The sequence below is a fragment of the Dromiciops gliroides genome, chromosome 6 (assembly GCF_019393635.1).
Source record: "Dromiciops gliroides isolate mDroGli1 chromosome 6, mDroGli1.pri, whole genome shotgun sequence".
In the NCBI taxonomy this organism is placed as follows: domain Eukaryota; kingdom Metazoa; phylum Chordata; class Mammalia; order Microbiotheria; family Microbiotheriidae; genus Dromiciops; species Dromiciops gliroides.
Window position 1 is genome coordinate 79,066,059 of NC_057866.1, and position 17,349 is coordinate 79,083,407.

Sequence of the window (17,349 nt, forward strand, 5' to 3'; positions counted from 1 at the left end):
AGAAAACAGACAAAATAACTAGAAAGAGTAACAAAAAAATTATACTTCAATCTGCATTCTGATAGCATCCCAGAGCAGAAGTTTTTCAACCCAGAGTGTCACAGGATTTAGAGTTGTCACCTTAAAAGATCACTGAGGGGGGCAGCTAAGTGGCACAGTGGATAAAGCACTGGCCCTGGATTCAGGAGGACCTGAGTTCAAATCCGGCGTCAGGCACTTGACACTCACTAGCTGTGTGACCCTGGGCAAGTCACTTAACCCTCATTGCCTCACCCAAAAAAAAAAAAAGATCACTGAGGTCAACCCTTCATTAAACAGATGAAGAAACTGAGTCCTAGAAAAGTTAAATGATTCAACCAAGGTCACAAAGAGGCAGTAGGTAGAAAAGCTTCTACTATTCAAACTCAGATGCCTTCATTCCAAATCTGCCACTCTTTACTTATGCTCTTAGAGGAGGTGGTGAATGCCTCTGGCATTGGTGTGGGGAGGATGGTGTGATCTATAAGATGGGGCTATGGGGCGGCTAGGTGGCGCAGTGGATAAAGCACCGGCCCTGGATTCAGGAATACCTGAGTTCAAATCCGGCCTCAGACACTTGACACTTACTAGCTGTGTGACCCTGGGCAAGTCACTTAACCCCAATTGCCTCGCTAAAAAAAAAAAAAAAAAAAAAGATGGGGCTATCCTCTCACACCAAGTCTATCTATTTCTTCTTTCTTTCTTTCTTTCTTTCTTTCTTTCTTTCTTTTTCTTTCTTTCTTTCTTTTTTTTTTTAGGTCTATCTGTTTCATAAGATGGCTGTGAGGACTGAATGGTAGAACTTTGTGATCATAAAGAGCTATATAAATATGAGTGATTCTAGTAAGCCAGTCACTGTTATATATCTTTTGTTGGTTGCTGATTCCCAAAAGGGGCCTACCTAGGGTGTGAATATGTACATGGCTAAATCTGGGTTAGGAGTAATTACTGACAGCCTGTTGCTGACCACACCAGTCAATGGAGTTTGTTGTTACCCATTCCAAAGCCACAGTTCGAGAAGGTGAGATTTGAGAAGTTATGACTGAACTGTTTATGGAGCTGTGTGACTCCTAGCATTAGCTGGTGCCAATTTCCTCAGCAAATTGGAGTGGCTAAGAATCCCCTGTGTGCTCACACATGCTGCATGTAGGACATGGGAAATCAGGATGTGGTCCAAGTAGACTCCTTCAGGAAATTCCAAAAGCATTCCCCTCCACATACTTTGCCATGTATATTAGATTTGTGTACTTGCATTTGTTTGACTGGAAATTTCTTCATTATGGCATGCTCAGTTAAATATGAACTCCTTTTCTAGAGCTTTCTAGAAACCCATTGGAGCAATTTCTTGTCTTTCCTATCTGTCCTCTTTGCTTCCCTTGATCATTCCCAACAAGAGCAGTCATGTGGTGCCAAAGGAACAGATGGACAAAGCAAGGGGTCAGGATTTGCAGCACCAAGTCAGCTGGAAAATGATCCCCTGACAGAGCCATGGGAAATGTCCTGCATGCCCTCCATATCTTCTGCTGTCCAAGGGCTAGGCACAGGAGGCATGGGTTGAGGTAATCCTAGTTCAAAAATATACACTTCTCTTGGATTAAAAACAGTAGTTGGCAGCGTGGCATCTCTTGCAGATGGCCAGAATGGAAGAGCCATCCTGGGTCATTAGAAGCCATGCCTGCTGCCACACTGGGAAGCTATTCGAACAAACTGCTTACATCCCAGGAGACTGTAAGACTCTGGTCTGCAGCGTGTGAAGGTCACATGTAAATCCTACAATCCAAAGCTGACTAGGGAACATGGAACAAATGAGAAATGGGATTTCAGAGGGGGAAAAATAATTCAGAAGAATGAAACCTAAACTTCCTAGCTTGAATCCAGAGGGCAGAAATGGCACCTTCTTTTGGTTCAAATGCATCTCTTGCTTTTGCCCTTACTCTTGTCTTACTAAATTTTTTGTTCCTGTGTCTTCTTTCTTAACTTCATTCATTTATTAGTTCCTAGATTTTTAGTTTTAGGGGATGGCTGATCACCATATCCCTCTGGGTCCAGTTCCATCTTTTGCAAAATGAGAGGACTGGATGACATGATTTCTAGAGTCCTATCCAGCTCACAGTCCTAGGAGCTTGAGTTAAGTGACCTGCTCAGGCTTGCTCTGGTAGCTCTCAGTAGTGTCAGGTCTAGAGCCAAAGTCTTCTGTCTCCCAGTCCAGGGCTCTGTCTACAACCATAAGCAGAATTTTTTACCAGCTTTGTCCATAGCACTGTGGAATACAAAAGAGAGATCATTAGAGAGACTCTTTGGTGCAGAGGAGCTTACAGTGTCGTTGAGGAGACAAACTATCAACAGTAGAAGGCACTCTGTTATTTATAAACCAAATGGGTGCCCCAGTCAGGGTCTGAAGGTCAGAGGAGGACATGGCTGAGCACTAGAGCAGCTGGGGTGGGGATCATGGAACAGGTGGGACTTAAAGTAAGAGATAGCTGGAGTTTGCATAGGGGAAAGGAAGAGGTAATCAAATATTTGGTGATTTGAACAAACTCCACCCCTTCCTTCAATTTCAATGGAAATCTATATTGGCAGATCTTTGTGCTTTCTATGACACATCTGGTTGTACAAGCTCATTAGTTTTGGATTTCCACAACAGAGGAGCTAAATTGGTGCTTTGCTTTAGCAAATTGGGATTGTAAACTGAGACAAAGGCTCTTAGTGGAATTTATATCTCCCTTTCCCCAAAGTGGGAGGAAGACCAAAGAACACAAAGGCCAGTTCTCTGGAGAACTCAAAGGCTAGTTTTCTAGATTTAAATCCCCCTTCTTCCTAACAGAGAAAGAAACCAGAGAAAGACAATGCCTGTAAAAATTAAAATAAAGGTTTTATTAAGCAGGGAAGAAAATTTGACATGATCATAGGCATTATCCAGCCCATTGCTGGATAGGATGCCAGGCAAGTGTTTATATGCAGTTTAAACAAAGGCAGGTAAGGAATTTGGAGGAAAGGTTGGCTTAGAAAGCTCCACTCCCAAAGGGCGGGATATGTGTAAGGAATTCCAGGGGTGAAGGATGTAGCCTTTGATACACAAATCATAAGGCCTTATTAGGCAATGTCTTGATGAGAAGATCTCTCAAAAAAAAAAAAGATTATTCCAAGGTTAGAAAATGACTGCCCATATCGATAGTCATATCCTGCAGTCAGATAAGTCTTTGATTGACTTTAAGTTACTGATTCCCTGCATGTCCAGTCAGGTTTACCCTTGGTCACCCAAAGGATTAGCCAATAAAGCCAGTCCTCATACAGTTGTTTTAGTTATGTGGATAACTAGGGGGCTCAAGCAAACCAAGATACCCATTTTCACAGGACTAAGAGGCTGACAGCTTTTAAGAAATCAACTGTAACTTCCGTGGTCCCTTCCAGCTCTGGGTCTATGATACTATGTTTTTTTAGTTAGAAGAATGGGATTCCCAGACCTGTTTCTCAGACTATAGACCCGCGGGTGCTAAGCCTTTTCATTTTAGTCTTCTGAAAGGTTATCAGTGGAAACAAAGATCTTGTCAGAGTCTACTAAACAAAGAAAATGACAGAAACCCGATTTTCTTGTTTATCATGAAACTCAGAAGTCCCCTGTGTGAGCAGCTGAGGAAACATTGTATAATCCAAGGGTGAGACTCAGAAGTCCCCTTTGTGAGCAAATAACTCACCATTACCCCATATCTTATACTAGAGATCATGGACTGACCTTGCCTAATTATTTGGCCGGAGGAAGAGGGAGAAAGGAGTAATAGGGAAGTGAAATTTTTGTGACTATTACTATATGCTCATTCAGGTTTTTTAAAAAATAGGTTGTAAAAATATATGATCTGCAGGTTCCAACCCAGGGGGAAGGGTCAATGACACCACACCTTGAAAAGGGGAAGTGGTTGGGGCTATAGCTAAGAATTAGGAAAACTATAGAGTACCCATTGGCCTTAGGGTAAATTCATCCAAGTAGCTCTGCCAATGAGTAAAGAGCTAATGTGGACTTTCCAAGGAGGCACAGGTTTATAGCTAAAAAGCAATTTAGCCTGTAAAGAGAATCCATTCTGCAAATGTGGGAGCCTGGCTTTCAAGAGATTGCAGACAAGGTAGAGAAGGGTGGGGTGAGAAGAAAGCTTCAAAAGAGGTAGAAGAGCCAACTCAGCTTAGCCAGGTGAAATCCATCTTGTAAAACCTGTTTCTAGTGGACCAGAGAGAATGGAGGTATGATTCAAGATAAGAGCAGTCTCTGGGCATCAATTGTTAGGGAGTGAGTTCAAGAATCAATAAGAATAGACAGAGGAGTAGGGTTGTCCAACAGCTATGAAAGCCTAAGAATATGACCCATAAACCCAAAGTGGGTAAGATTAGCTAGTTTTTATTTTTATTTTTTCAGTGATATTCACAAGCCCGACAATGGAAACAAAGAAATTACATGGTGTGGGTCACTCAGGAATGCGTATTAGGAAGTTTGGAAGGGCATAAAGTCAGGGGCAGGGTAAGGGTGTGGGTAGGGAACACAGTGTGGAAATTCTGGAATAGTGCCATTAAGATAGAAGATCATGAGGTTAAATCTGCATCTGGACCCAACAGAAGCCAGGAGAGGAGAGAGAGTTTGGGACAATAAGATGGATCAGGGACTGATTTCATCTGAATGAGAAATGATTTAGGGCGAGTTGGAGGAAATATTGTGCAATCCAAATAGTGACAGATTTTAAATCAAGAGGACCTCGGTTTCCATTCTCATTCTATCACATATTGTCTTCCTCACTTTGGGAGAGCTGCCTAATTTTCCTGGACTCCACTTTCCTCAATTTGGAAAATATGGAGATTGTGTTAAGTGGCCTCTAAAATTCCTTCTAGCTCTGGATCTATACTCCTATAAACATGAGAGAGAGACAGAGACAGAGAGAGATGGGAGGGCAACTGGTTGTGGGCAGAGAGTGGAATGTCAAAGTCCCTCCTCTTTTGAAGTCTAAGGTATGACCATGATCGAGTGAAATTGAGGCAGGAGGTGGAATGAGGTCATAAGAATTGAGGAACTGTGTGGTCAGGTTGTTAGGGGGAACATCAGTATGAATAGTGATGCTCTTAGGGATGATGGCAGAATACTGAGTGGAGAGGACCAGGAATAACCTGGAGATTGGTAGACGACAGTAACAAAGGTATGATACAAATGGATAGCCTGGCTTTCCATCCCAACAGCACCCACCATTGTTCTGGGCTCCCATCAATATTCCCTAAATAATTCCTGGATGGATTCAAATAGATCTTTACCAGAACTACCGAAAGGAATGGCAAGGTCCAGCATAAATCAAGCTGTCTTTCCCAAGGCTGCTTTGACAGATGCCTGCCTGGCTTATCTAGAAATGGACATAGAGAATCACAGACTCTCTGAGTTGGCTGCTTGAACCCCAAGCCCACTGACAGCAGGAGCTGCCACCCCCTGCTCTTCTCTGGTTCTTGCTGCAGTAACTCCTGGGACCAACGTGAGCCTCCTTTATACTCCTGGGGGAATGGAAAGAGGACAAAAGCCCTGGTGGGGAGCAAGGAACTCACACGTTCTGGTTGAGTGGAAACGGCTGGAGCATATGCAAAGTGCGCTGTTACTACTGCGTGTGTGTGTGTGTGTGTGTGTGTGTGTGTGTGTGTGTGTGTGTGTGTGATAGACACATAGGCGCTGCTGAGTTATTCCATTCTGGACTTGCTTAGAAAAGCGTCTCTCCTCCTTCCAGCCAGGGAGCACACTTGGCTATCTGACACTCCCTCAAGTTTAGCACTGCAGACACAGTTGGGTTTTTCATCGAAGTTCAGCCCTCCAGTAAGGAGAAAGAGGTCTTTGTCCGGCAGCCCTTTAAGTTGGGGCCGGCCTGGCTTTCTGGTTCCTTCACTACTTGGGGCCGAACGGTAGAAGGTGTGTGTTGGGGTGGAAGCCTCATCATGCCATCCGGTGCCAGCCTTCTGCTAGTGGCGGTATGCTGTGTTGGAGCTTTGGGACAGACCCTGAGGCAGAAGAAAATCAATCACGGGGAAGAGATTCACTTTCAGACAAAGGGCAAAGATGCCTGTACTATGCGGGTCAGCGATCAGGGTGAAATCCACCTGAGGCTTGAGTGCAGGAACCAGGGCCGGGCCTCCTGGTGTGAGTACAGTGGGAAGCCTGGGCTGTGTGGGGCCTTCATCAGCAATCCGACTCTCTACTGGAGCCAGGTGGTGCTGGGCTTGCGGAGGCTGAGTGAGCCCTGCCTGGCAGCCCCGGTGTTGAGGCCCATGGTGTGCCAGGGCGCTGGACCTGAGGCACAGCTGAAGCAGGAGGCTTCTAGCCTGAAGGGGGCTCACCCGTCCAGCCAGCAGTCTGAAGTTTCTAGGCCTTCAAAACTAGGGTCCAGGTCCGAGGGATCACCCCAAAGAGACTCCAAAGAAGCCCAGATGGTCAAAGGGTTTCCTAAGAAGGTGGGGAAAGTCAAGCCCACTGCTCCAACTCCAGTGAAGCCAACCCAACAAGGGCAGCAAACCCGGAGGGAGGAGGAGGCCATGAGGATAGCGAAAGAATACTGCTGGGAGCCCTTGCACAAGATCTGCTCTTTCATCATTGGCATCTTTCTGGGCTAAGGATCGAGCCCGCGGGTAAGGCTTTGGTCTCTCAGGATGCAGAATAGCAGGAGTGCTTTAGGCTTTGCAGAATACTGTCTTCAAATTAATCTCTCTTAATTCTCATAACAACCCAGGCTGAGGAAGTGGGACAGGGAGGTTAAGGAGTAAATGGGTGAGGAGATCAAGGTAGGTTTCCACAGCATCTCACGTGTGGCCGGTGAAGGATCAAAGAAGGATCAAAGCTGCGGGTTACAAAGACATCTTAGAGGCCCGCTAATCCAATCCCTTCATTTTACAGATGAGAGAACTGAGACCCAGATACTTATTAACTTGCCCCCAAATTAATATTGAGGCAATAAGGATTTGTGAAGTGCTTACTATGTGTTACATACTTACACTGTGCTCCATGCTGGGCATTTGGGTGGATTTGGAATCAGGAAGACATGAGTTCAAATCTTGTCTCAGACACTTTCCAGATGTGTGACCCTTGACAAATTTCTTAATTTCGCTGTCTTAGGTTCTTTATCTGGAAAGTGGAAAAAATAAAAGTCCCTACCTCACAAGGGTTCTTGTGAGGACCAAAATGAGATGACACCTGAGAAGACACTTTGCAAACCTTAGAATGCTCTATAAATGCTAGCTTTCATTATTGTTAAAAATACAATCCCTGCTCTCTAGGAGCTCACATTCAAATGGGGAAAACGCACCCACAAGCTGAATGGAAGGGAACCTCCAATGAAAGGCATTAGCACTTGGGGGTGGGGAAGGGGAGACCAGGAAAGGCTTCCTGCAGAAGGAAAGAGATGAGCTGAGTCTTGGGGGAAGTCAGGAGACAGAGGTGAATGACGGAGAGTATTCCAAGTATGGGAAAAAGAGAGCAAATAACCAAGGCAAGATTTGAACCCAAAGCCCTCTGAACCCAGATCTAGCACCCTAGTCACATGATTTGGGATCATCATGCATATACATATTTTGACTCAGTCCAACTCTTTCCATGACCCTCATTGTTGTGTGCAAATTTCTATGACTGGGGGAACAGATTTGAATACATTATCCTATTCTGGGAGTTTTGCATTAATACAAGCAGGAGCAGGACCTGAGAGAGCCTCTAGTGACTAGAGGCTAGTGTCTAGTCCATTCTCTTTGTTTTACTGATGAGGAAATTCCCTTTTCTCTGTTTTTTTTTTTTTTAAGTGAGGCAATTGGGGTTAAGTGACTTGCCCAGGGTCACACAGCTAGTAAGTGTTAAGTGTCTAAGGCCGGATTTGAACTCAGGTACTCCTGACTCCAGGGCCAGTGCTCTATCCACTGCACCATCTAGCTGCCTCCTTTTCTCTGTTTAAGACATTAAGGTCCAGAAATAGGAATGTCAGTCACCTTAGTCCCCAGATCCCCTGAGTTACTCACTGTCCCACACTACCTCTCCAGGCAGTTCCCAGAAGAGAAAATGTAGACATTATGAACCATTAATCATCACTGAGTGTTGCTCTGAGGCTCAAAATATCACTTAAATGAGTTAAACGCTAAATAAATGACACCATTTTTTTTCTCTTTTAGGTTTTTATTTTTTCAGAGCCCTCTGACAGTTGGAGAAGGATCCCTTCTTTCTATAAAGTGCAGTATCTTTAAAGCCCCTGTCTGTCCTCAGAATGAATAAACTACTTGCCTGTTGCCCATTGAAAGAATGTTTCAGCTACTGGGTTTTGTTTTGTTTTTTGCTTATTTGTTTGGGTTAGGGTGGGGGGTTGTTAATTTTGTGCTGTATTGGGAAACACTCCCTTTATGAGTTTATAGTTCAAAGTGATAAACTTTATGTGAGATTGCAGGGTTCGCTCAGGGGCTTGAGGCCCAAATGTAGTTTTTACAGCTTATTTTCAAATCTTAGAAGCACTATAGGGAAACTGAAATACATTAACATTATTCCATAGTTCTCGGCTTAGCTTTTCTAACAAGGCCTGTATTTTGCAATGCTCTGTATATGCTATGTTGAATGAATGAATGAGTGCCTAGAGATGGGCTGCAGTCCTGTATGCTCTACCCCTTGTGTGCCAACAATAAACAATGGCTTCAGAAGCCCATGTCAGAGATTCTGTGTCCTGCCGTTTTAATGGAAAGCATGAACTGGCTCCCTTGGCTGGCCATTTGGTCCCAGAACGGCCATGATTCATTTCTAAGAGGATCAGGGAGAGAGCATGAAAGAAACCTTTAGTGGGTGATACACACACACACACACACACACACACACACACACACACACATACACGCCACACATACAGAAATAAGCAAGAAGAAGGCAGTACCAATGGTACAGTAAGGAAGCCGGATGAAATGCCTGATAAGGCATGAGCAAATAGCAGCTCCATCTCCTCCTGGGTTATCTCTATTCAATACAAGCTTATGATCCACCACATCTGTTTATTTACTCCCTACCTTAAGTGACCTTAAAGTAATAGTTCCCGTTTATAAAGTGCTTTAGTTTATTAATATTAATAATAGCTGACATTCTCACAGAACAGTAAGACTTGCCAAGCACTTTCCCTACATTATTTCATTTGCTCTCCCTGTCATTATTATTTCCATTTTATAGATGAGAAGGAGAGATATGAAGTGGCTCATCTAGGGTTACAAAGTACTGTCTTCATGACACCCCTATGAGAAGAAGGTAGTTTAAGAATTATGATTCCCATTTTATGAATGAGGTAACAAAAGTCGAGGAGGGAAGTGATTTTCCCAAGGTCATACAGACTTGAACTCTAAGACTACACTCCATCACACTGCCTCTTCTATGATAAAACAACAAACACTGAACCTGCCTGGTTTCCAAAACATTTCTATTTTTACCTACATTTCAAGCCTCCAAAGCAATTTTATAAATAAATGATGCTATGAACAAATCTCTATGGCTGCTAGTTGTAACAGCTTAATGTTGCCCGCCTGAAGAGACTGGCATTTAAAAAGTAGATTCTTGGAAAGGCAAAGCTCTATCCCCAAAGGAAATGAATCCATACTAATGGAATTTCAGGCCTTTATAAAGGTGAGTAAGGGAGATGATTTAGGGGCAGCAAGCTTCATCATTTTTGTTTTGTCTGGACCTATGATTTCATTGATATTGAGAATCCTCCCACTGTGGTAGGTTGATAAGGCTAAGCCTAAATCACATTGTAAGTAAATATGAACTCATTCATTCACATATTCACTCAACAAATTATAGAATCATAGAAACTGTTGGAAGTAGCACCTAGGTGGTGCATTAGTAGAATACTGGACCTGGGATCTAGAAGAGCTGAAATTCAAATCCAGTCTCAGACTGTGTGACCTTGGGCAAGTCACTTAAACTTTCTCTGCCAGTTTCCTCATCCTTGAAACTGTGACAATAATAGCATCTACCTCCTAGGGTGGTTGTGAGCCTCAGTTTCTTCATCTGTAAAATGGGTTGTTGTAAGGATTAAGTGAGATAATAATATAAAGCATTTAGCATAGGACCTGGCACATAGTACGTGTGTTATAAATGTTAGCTATTATTATTGTATTCAACTTTTTAAAAAAGAGAATCATTTTACCATTCCTTCGGCAAACATTAAGGAAAATGGAGGCGATTAGCCTGGAGAAGCAGAGACTTTAGAGAAAGACAAAGGCTGTCATATGGAAGGATTAGGCTTGTTCAGCCTGGTTCCAAAAGGCAGACGGTGCATTGAAATTACAAAGAAAAATTACCTTAGCCCAACATAAGATTTAAGTCTTGCGTCTAACAATGAAATAGGCTGCCTTGTGAAGAAGTGAGCTCCCCATGACTGAAGGTGTTCCAGCAGAGGCTATTACTCTGTAAGACAAAACAACTCAACAATAAAAACAGAGAAGGTAAATTGTAGAGGGGATTCCTACCCCAGAGAATGGGATGACTGACTGACTCATTGACCTCTAAAGTCCCTTCTGCTTCTAAGGTTTTGGGGTTCTGTGCGGCTATTGCCTGAGCACCAGGCTTTACATTAGGTACTTTGGGGCCCATAGGAAAGCGAGGTTCTGGGCTGTGCCCTCAAATTGAGCTTCTACTTCATTTAGATGGGACAGTATAGTAGAGCAGGAAAATGCTGGATTTGGAATGAGAGGACCTGGGTTCAAATTCCAGCTTGTAACCTGTCTATACTTGAGCAAATCACTTCTGCCTTCAAGGCTTCAGAAGCTTCCTCATCTTAAAAATGGAGAGGTTGGACCTGAGATCCCTTCCAGTTCTTTTTTGTGTGTGTGTGAGGCAATTAGGGTTAAGTGACTTGCCCAGGGTCACACAGCTAGTAAGTGTTAAGTGTCTGAGGCCAAATTTGAACTCAGGTCCTCCTGACTCCAGGGCCGGTGCTCTATCCACTGAGCCACCTAGCCGCCCCCCTTCCAGTTCTTAGTCTATTATCCTGTGGACATTAACATCAGCACACAGAGAGCCAATGATCTCTCTGTCTGTCCCAAACAATCCAGTCCAAACTTGAGCCTCAGTTTACATTCCGGGTCTCCTTTTCCTTTGTTGCCTGAGAAGTTAGCAGATCCTAAGGAGGCTGGCTCCTGCTCTTCAGGTCGCACTTTTAGTTTTGGAGGATCCTAAATGCAGTGCTACAAAGAGTCCGAATCCCTCGTTTTATAGATGAGACCAAGGCACAGAGGAATTAAATGGTTTGTCTTTTATCACACAGCTACTAAATGTTAGAAGCAAGATTTAAACCCCAGTCTTCCTAACTACTGCATAACACTGGTGCTTCTTCATCTGTAACACGGCGGGAGTGAGGGGCGGAAAAGGGGCTGGATTGGATCATTTCTTGGGTCCTTTGACACTCAGGAGTCAAGGGGACTGAGCTCAAGTCTCTGCCCAGCCATTTACCATCTCTATGGCCTTGGGTGGGACAGGCTACTTCCTGGGACACCACTTTCTTCACCCATAAAATAGAGATCATAAAGACACCTACCCTACATTCCTCTCAGGGTTGTTGTGAAGAACAAATGAGAGGCTGTATGTGAAAAACTAAAAAATACCAGTCAGGTTATACAGGATTACTGTAGCCTAAGGTCCCTTCCAGCTTTAACGTTTTATGATGCTATGAAACCGAGCCCTTTGTTGATGAGGAGATGGGGACCAGTGAAGAGATCCCAGTCGGTGGCATCAATCAGAGAAGGGTTTCTCTCCCAATGAGCTTGAGAGACAGATCCTTCTAAAGACAACAAATAGGACTGAAGTGACTTTTTTTGTTTGTTTTGTTTTTGTTTTTGGCTGGGCAATGAGGGCTAAGTGACTTGCCCAGGGTCACACAGCAAGTAAGTGTCAAGTGTCTGAGGCCGGATTTGAATTCAGGTACTCCTGAATCCAGGGCCGGTGCTTTATCCACTGCGCCACCTAGCTGCCCTGAAGTGACTTTTAAAACCTGAGAGCAGAGGTGTTTAAGCCACAAGTCCCTGCCAAAGCAGGCTAGGAGTAGTTTACTAGGAGGATATGGGCCAGAGGAAGGCTTGCAGGGAGCCTCCCTCCGTCAATTAGAAGCTGAGACTTTTCGAGGTCACCTTGAAAGGAAACACAGTGTGCAAAGGGCCATCCATTCCGAGACACAAAGTGGCTTTTTGTTATGGTTGTTATTATTTTTAACAACTTGCCTTCTTGAAACCCCCTCTGCTCATGAGCTTACTGACTGTTGCAAAGTAAACTTGAGTGTATTTTTTTGTAACGTATGTAAGTAAGTACACATCCTTTGAGCTTTCCTGTTGGGACAGAGGTGGCCTGGACCCTGGCCAACCAGTGGGGCTGCATCAGAAGCCTGGAGACTGGGCCCGGAGTAGGAACTCATTTGGCCTGCTTAAGTCTGAGAGGCCCCTTTATGCTGTGGATGACAGAGCAGAGGTGGTGAGGCTTCAGTGAGGCCGAGCAATCAGAAGGCTGATGAGGTGCCTCCCACATGTTGGGCAGAGAGGAGATGGACAAAAGGCAGAGTATAAGGCACATTTTCAGACATGGCTACTATGTTGATTTTTTCTTGGTTATCTGTATTTGTCACAAAGTGGAGCTTCTATTTGGGTCAGTGAGGGTGGGGAATTAGTCTGTTTTGGTTTTTTTTTAAGACCAAAAAAGCATAAAAATACACCGAAGAAAATTTAAAATTTAAAAAAGGTCAGAAAAGGACAAAAACAGGGCAAGTTTGTTACTCTTGTTAAATCTACTTCATGCTTAAAAAACAAACTATATATAGAAGAGAAATTCATGGTTTCAAATACAGTTTCAGAGTGGCTACTTTGTCCTCAGCATGTCTCTTGGCTCTTCCTATAGATGGTGACATCTACCACTGCCACTCTGGGGGTGCTGCCACCAAACCCCATAGCTTTTAACCTTTGATATTTCATAGAGTCAACAACTTGTCATGAGAGTAGGAAGGGTCTGGGGGAAAGAAACCCATTCCTCCTCCCAAAAGGGCAATTTCTTTTTTGGATTCTTTCACCCCTGGATTTAACCACCCGTTGCTGGAATGCATGATTTCAAATCTGCTTACTGTGTCATACAGAGACCCAGGGGTGCATCTTATTCTTTCAGACAATCATGAGCTGTTTCCTGTGTGGATCACCTTGTTGCTGTTGAGTCATTTTGGTCATGTCTGACTTTTTTGGTGACCCCATTTTGGGGTTTTCTTGGCAAAGATACTGGAGTGGTTTGCCATTTCCTCCTCCAACTCATTTTACAGTTGAGGAACCGAGACAGAGGTTAAGTGACTTGCCCAGGGTCACGCAGCTAGTAAGTGTCTGAGGCTGGATTTGAATTCATGAAGATGAATCTTCCTGGTTCCAAGCCCAGTACTGTTTCCACTGTGTCAACTAACTTGGATCATTTGCCTTCATCCCATGATGAAAGTACTTCACGCCTTCCAAATTGAATTTACTGATACTTGGCTTATTCCTTTGAGTACTTGCTTGATTTAATCCAGCTCTCTGGGTCTTCTGTGATTACACTAATTGGGGTGGGGTGGTGATACCCAGTGTTTCAATAGTATGAGGTCAGAGATCTATGGTTGGAAGGGACCAAAATAGTCATCTAGTCCACCTCCTTCATTTTACGGATTAGGAAATTGAGGCCCCGAGAGGTTAAGTGACTTATTTGAGGTGATGCATGTAGCAAGGAACAGAGGCAGAATTCAAACTCAGGTCCTCTGACTCCAACTCCAACATTCTTTGGGAAAGGATCTGAGATCAGTTACTCATATTTAAATGTTGACATCAGTCAGTGAGTGATCTCTTAGAGGGGTATTTCCATTTTTGCCTGATATAGGGTAGTATTGGAACGAAATCACTGACTTTAAAGTCAAAATATCTGCTTTCAAGTTCTGGCTGAAGCACTTCTTAGCTGTAGAGGCATTATCTCTCTGAGCTAACTTAGGTCCTCATCGGCAAAATAGGGACCATAAAGCTTGTACTATCTATCTCTTAGAGTTGTTGGGAAGAAAGTACTTTGTAAAACTGATAGGGTTATAGAAATGTAAGTTATGCGAGCTCTCTGTGCCTCAGTTTTCTCATTTGTAAAATAACCAAATGAAAGGACTGACATTAGATAATCTCCAAGGTCCTTTCCAGCACTAAAATCCTATCATTCTATAACTTTTATTGTAAGAATAACCGAATCTCAGAGTTTTAAGAGAATCTCAGAAGACATGCACCTGAACAGGAATCCTCTCTACAATACTGTTCATAAGGGTGCATCCTGACTCTATTTGAATTCCTCCCATGATGAGGAACTCACTACTTCAAGATATTTTATTTCAAATTTGGACACTCTATGTATTAGAAGGGAAAGCTTTGTGTCCTGTTGTTGTTTGTCCTTCATTCCCGAAGAGGACCATGACAGATGTCTGATTTGCAATGAGTTGGATTTAAGTGACTAGACTACTGGAGATTACCCTGGATATTTAAGGTAATCAGGGTTAAATGACTTGCCCGGGGTCACATAGCTAGTAAGTGTCTAAACTGAGATTTGAACTCAGGTCTTCCTGACTCTAGGGTCAGTGCTTTATCCACTGTGCCACCTAGCGGCCCCTATGTCCTATTAAAGAAGTTAAAAGTAAGCAAGTGGTTGTTTTGCTTTGTTTTTTTTTTTTCATGCCAGGTGTAAGACATTCCTGGTGCCCATGAAATGACAAGGAGATTTGTGACAACCCTCCCCCTCTGTAGGTCACCTATGCCCCTAATTATTTGGGGGGGGCATATCCACAAGGGGTTTTCAGCATGTCCTCAAAATGTTTCTCTTGTACTCATTCCCTTTCAGCTCACTATGGTCTCACTAAGTACATTCTTTTTTTTTTTTTTTTTTTTTTTTTGCGGGGCAATGGGGGTTAAGTGACTTGCCCAGGGTCACACAGCTGGTAAGTGTCAAGTGTCTGAGTCCAAATTTGAACTCAGGTCCTCCTGAATCCAGGGTTGGTGCTTTATCCACTGCACCACCTATCTGCCCCCTCACTAAGTACATTTTAGTGCCCTTCATTCTTTACATACGGTCAGCCCAAATGAGCTGCCATGTGTATCTTTTATGGGACTGCTGAATTCAGTCTGAAAGACCCTTAGAAATCATCTAGTATTTAGCTTTTTAAACTGTGGGTTGCAACCCCATCTAGGGTCACATAACTGAATGTGGGGGTCGTGAACAATTTGGCAATAGCAAAAGGTTATGTGTACCTATTTTATATTCCTATATACCCAGGGTCACATAAAATTTTCTCAGACAAAAAGGGGTCACGAGTGGAAATAGTTTAAGAAACCCTGACCTAGTCCATCTGTCTATTTTACTGTTGAGGTGATGGCTCGCTAGGGTTAAGTGACTTGCCCAGGGTGACATGAGGTAGGATTTGAACTTGAGTGTTCTGAGTCCAAATCCAGAGCTGTTGTTGCTTTTTCTACACTAGGCTTCCTCTTCTTTGATAGGGGGATTAGTGGTGCTGAAGGACCTCATTGTTGGTGACCTATCTCCTTTAATCTGTGGAAGGGGAAAATCATCTAATCAGATATTTTTTTTTTTGGTGGGGCAATGAGGGTTAAGTGACTTGCCCAGGGTCACACAGCTAGTAAGTGTCAAGTGTCTGACTCCAGATTTGAACTCAGGTCCTCCTGAATCCAGGGTCAGTGCTTTATCCACTGTATTACCTAGCTGTCCCCCATAATCAGATATTTCTTTAGTGGAATAAGAAAAAATTTAGGCATTTTAGAAGATAAAGCTCATTCCACAGTGTAATAATAATAGCTAACATTTATAGAGCTATTTAAGTTTTGCAAAGTCCTTTATAAATATTTTATCATTTGATCCTCATGACAACCCTAGGAAAGAGGCATTAATGATTATTCCTGTTTTACATATGAGGAAACTGAGGCAAACAATGTTTTGTTGTTGTTGTTTTTTTCCCCATGCCATCCCATGGTGTGTGCATAAAGGAGCCAAGAGATGTAGAAGAGCCCTATAAAGGATGGCTGGGGCCCAGATCCCCAGGGTTCATCAAGTCCAAGTGGAACAAAGTCTTTGCTGTGTCTACTCCCGTGAATGCCTCCTGTTCTATTAGACCTACATTGATGAGAGTCAATAATCAGAATAAAGGAGGCTTTTAAGGACTGTCTGGCCCGTCTGCCATCTTGGGCTTGGGGGGATCCTGGGGACAGCCAGGAGGTCCTGTGGTGGTACTTTAATGACAGTTTTAAAAACATGCAGCTAAAATCATCAGATTTGTTTTCTAGCATCTGATGGCTTTGAGATGGCTCTGCTCTGGAAGGGAGTCCCTCTTTGTAGGGAGCGGGAGTGCATTTGCCAGCCTTGTCAAATGTTGACAGAACTAGAAGTTGTTTACCTTTCTTCCTTCATATCCGGGCTTCCTAGCAATGAAGGTCCAGGTGGCAGCAGTCCCCTAAAGTAGGAGCCGTGGAGACTGTACTTTTCCACTCTTGTTTATTTTTTGTATCTGTTCTGAGTTCATATGGACTTCATCGAATTTCTCTCGGGCTTTTTGTAGATACGTAAATATGACTTACTGTGCCTACTGCCTGCCCCAGGAAGAACAAATGAGTTCTGCATTTCTTATATCCCATGTGGTCCATTTTTTCCCCAAACCTACTCACATTTACCTTAATCTAGCACCAGATTAATGATTCTTGGCTTTTCTCAACTGTATCTTTAAAGGACACATCCACAATTGTATTCCAAGCATAGAATCAAAGAATGTTAGAGATGGTAAAGGGCTTCCGGATCTAGTTCAGCTTGCCCATTTTATAGTTAAGGAAACAGGTCCATAGATGGGAAATGTTGTTTTTTTTTTTCCCCAAGGTCACAAAGGTAGTTAATGGCAGAGCAAGATTGGCAATGTGTTGTGATCTGGGGTGTGGTAGTAAATGTTTAACAACCATGTTGGGATGATGGTGGTGAAAGATGCAGAATTGCATGCTGGACACACTTTAAGGTCTTAAACTGCATTACAAATATTTTCTCTCTCACCTTCTTAAATCTAGACAACAAAACAATAAATCAAGTCCTGATTCTACAATTTGCCAATTTCTGAAGTGTAAATACTCACCCTAGAAATTTAACAACTGGCTGGAGAGAGCCTGTATGAATACCCCTGGAAAAATCACCGGCTCTGGAACCAGAGGACCTGGGTTCTATCCCTGCCTCTGATACTTAGATCTTGAGGAAGTCCTCAGCTTCCTAAGGGTTCTAGTTTCCTCATATAATCAAAAAGGAGG

The 17,349-nt window shown here is 43.3% G+C and overlaps 1 protein-coding gene across 1 annotated transcript; it reads left to right on the forward strand.

The window, feature by feature from the left end:
* The first annotated feature begins 5,837 nt into the window (after positions 1 to 5,837).
* On the forward strand, positions 5,838 to 8,655 carry FGFBP2 (fibroblast growth factor binding protein 2). Its single transcript, XM_043973056.1, has 2 exons — positions 5,838 to 6,654; positions 8,179 to 8,655. Exon 1 carries the CDS (start codon positions 5,968 to 5,970, stop codon positions 6,637 to 6,639), a length of 672 nt encoding a protein of 223 aa, XP_043828991.1. The 5' UTR covers positions 5,838 to 5,967; the 3' UTR covers positions 6,640 to 6,654; positions 8,179 to 8,655.
* Positions 8,656 to 17,349: the final 8,694 nt, after the last annotated feature.

Excerpts from the sequence above, each read along its gene's own strand:
- FGFBP2 (XM_043973056.1), top strand. The coding sequence starts at position 5,968 with ATGCCATCCGGTGCCAGCCTTCTGCTAGTGGCGGTATGCTGTGTTGGA.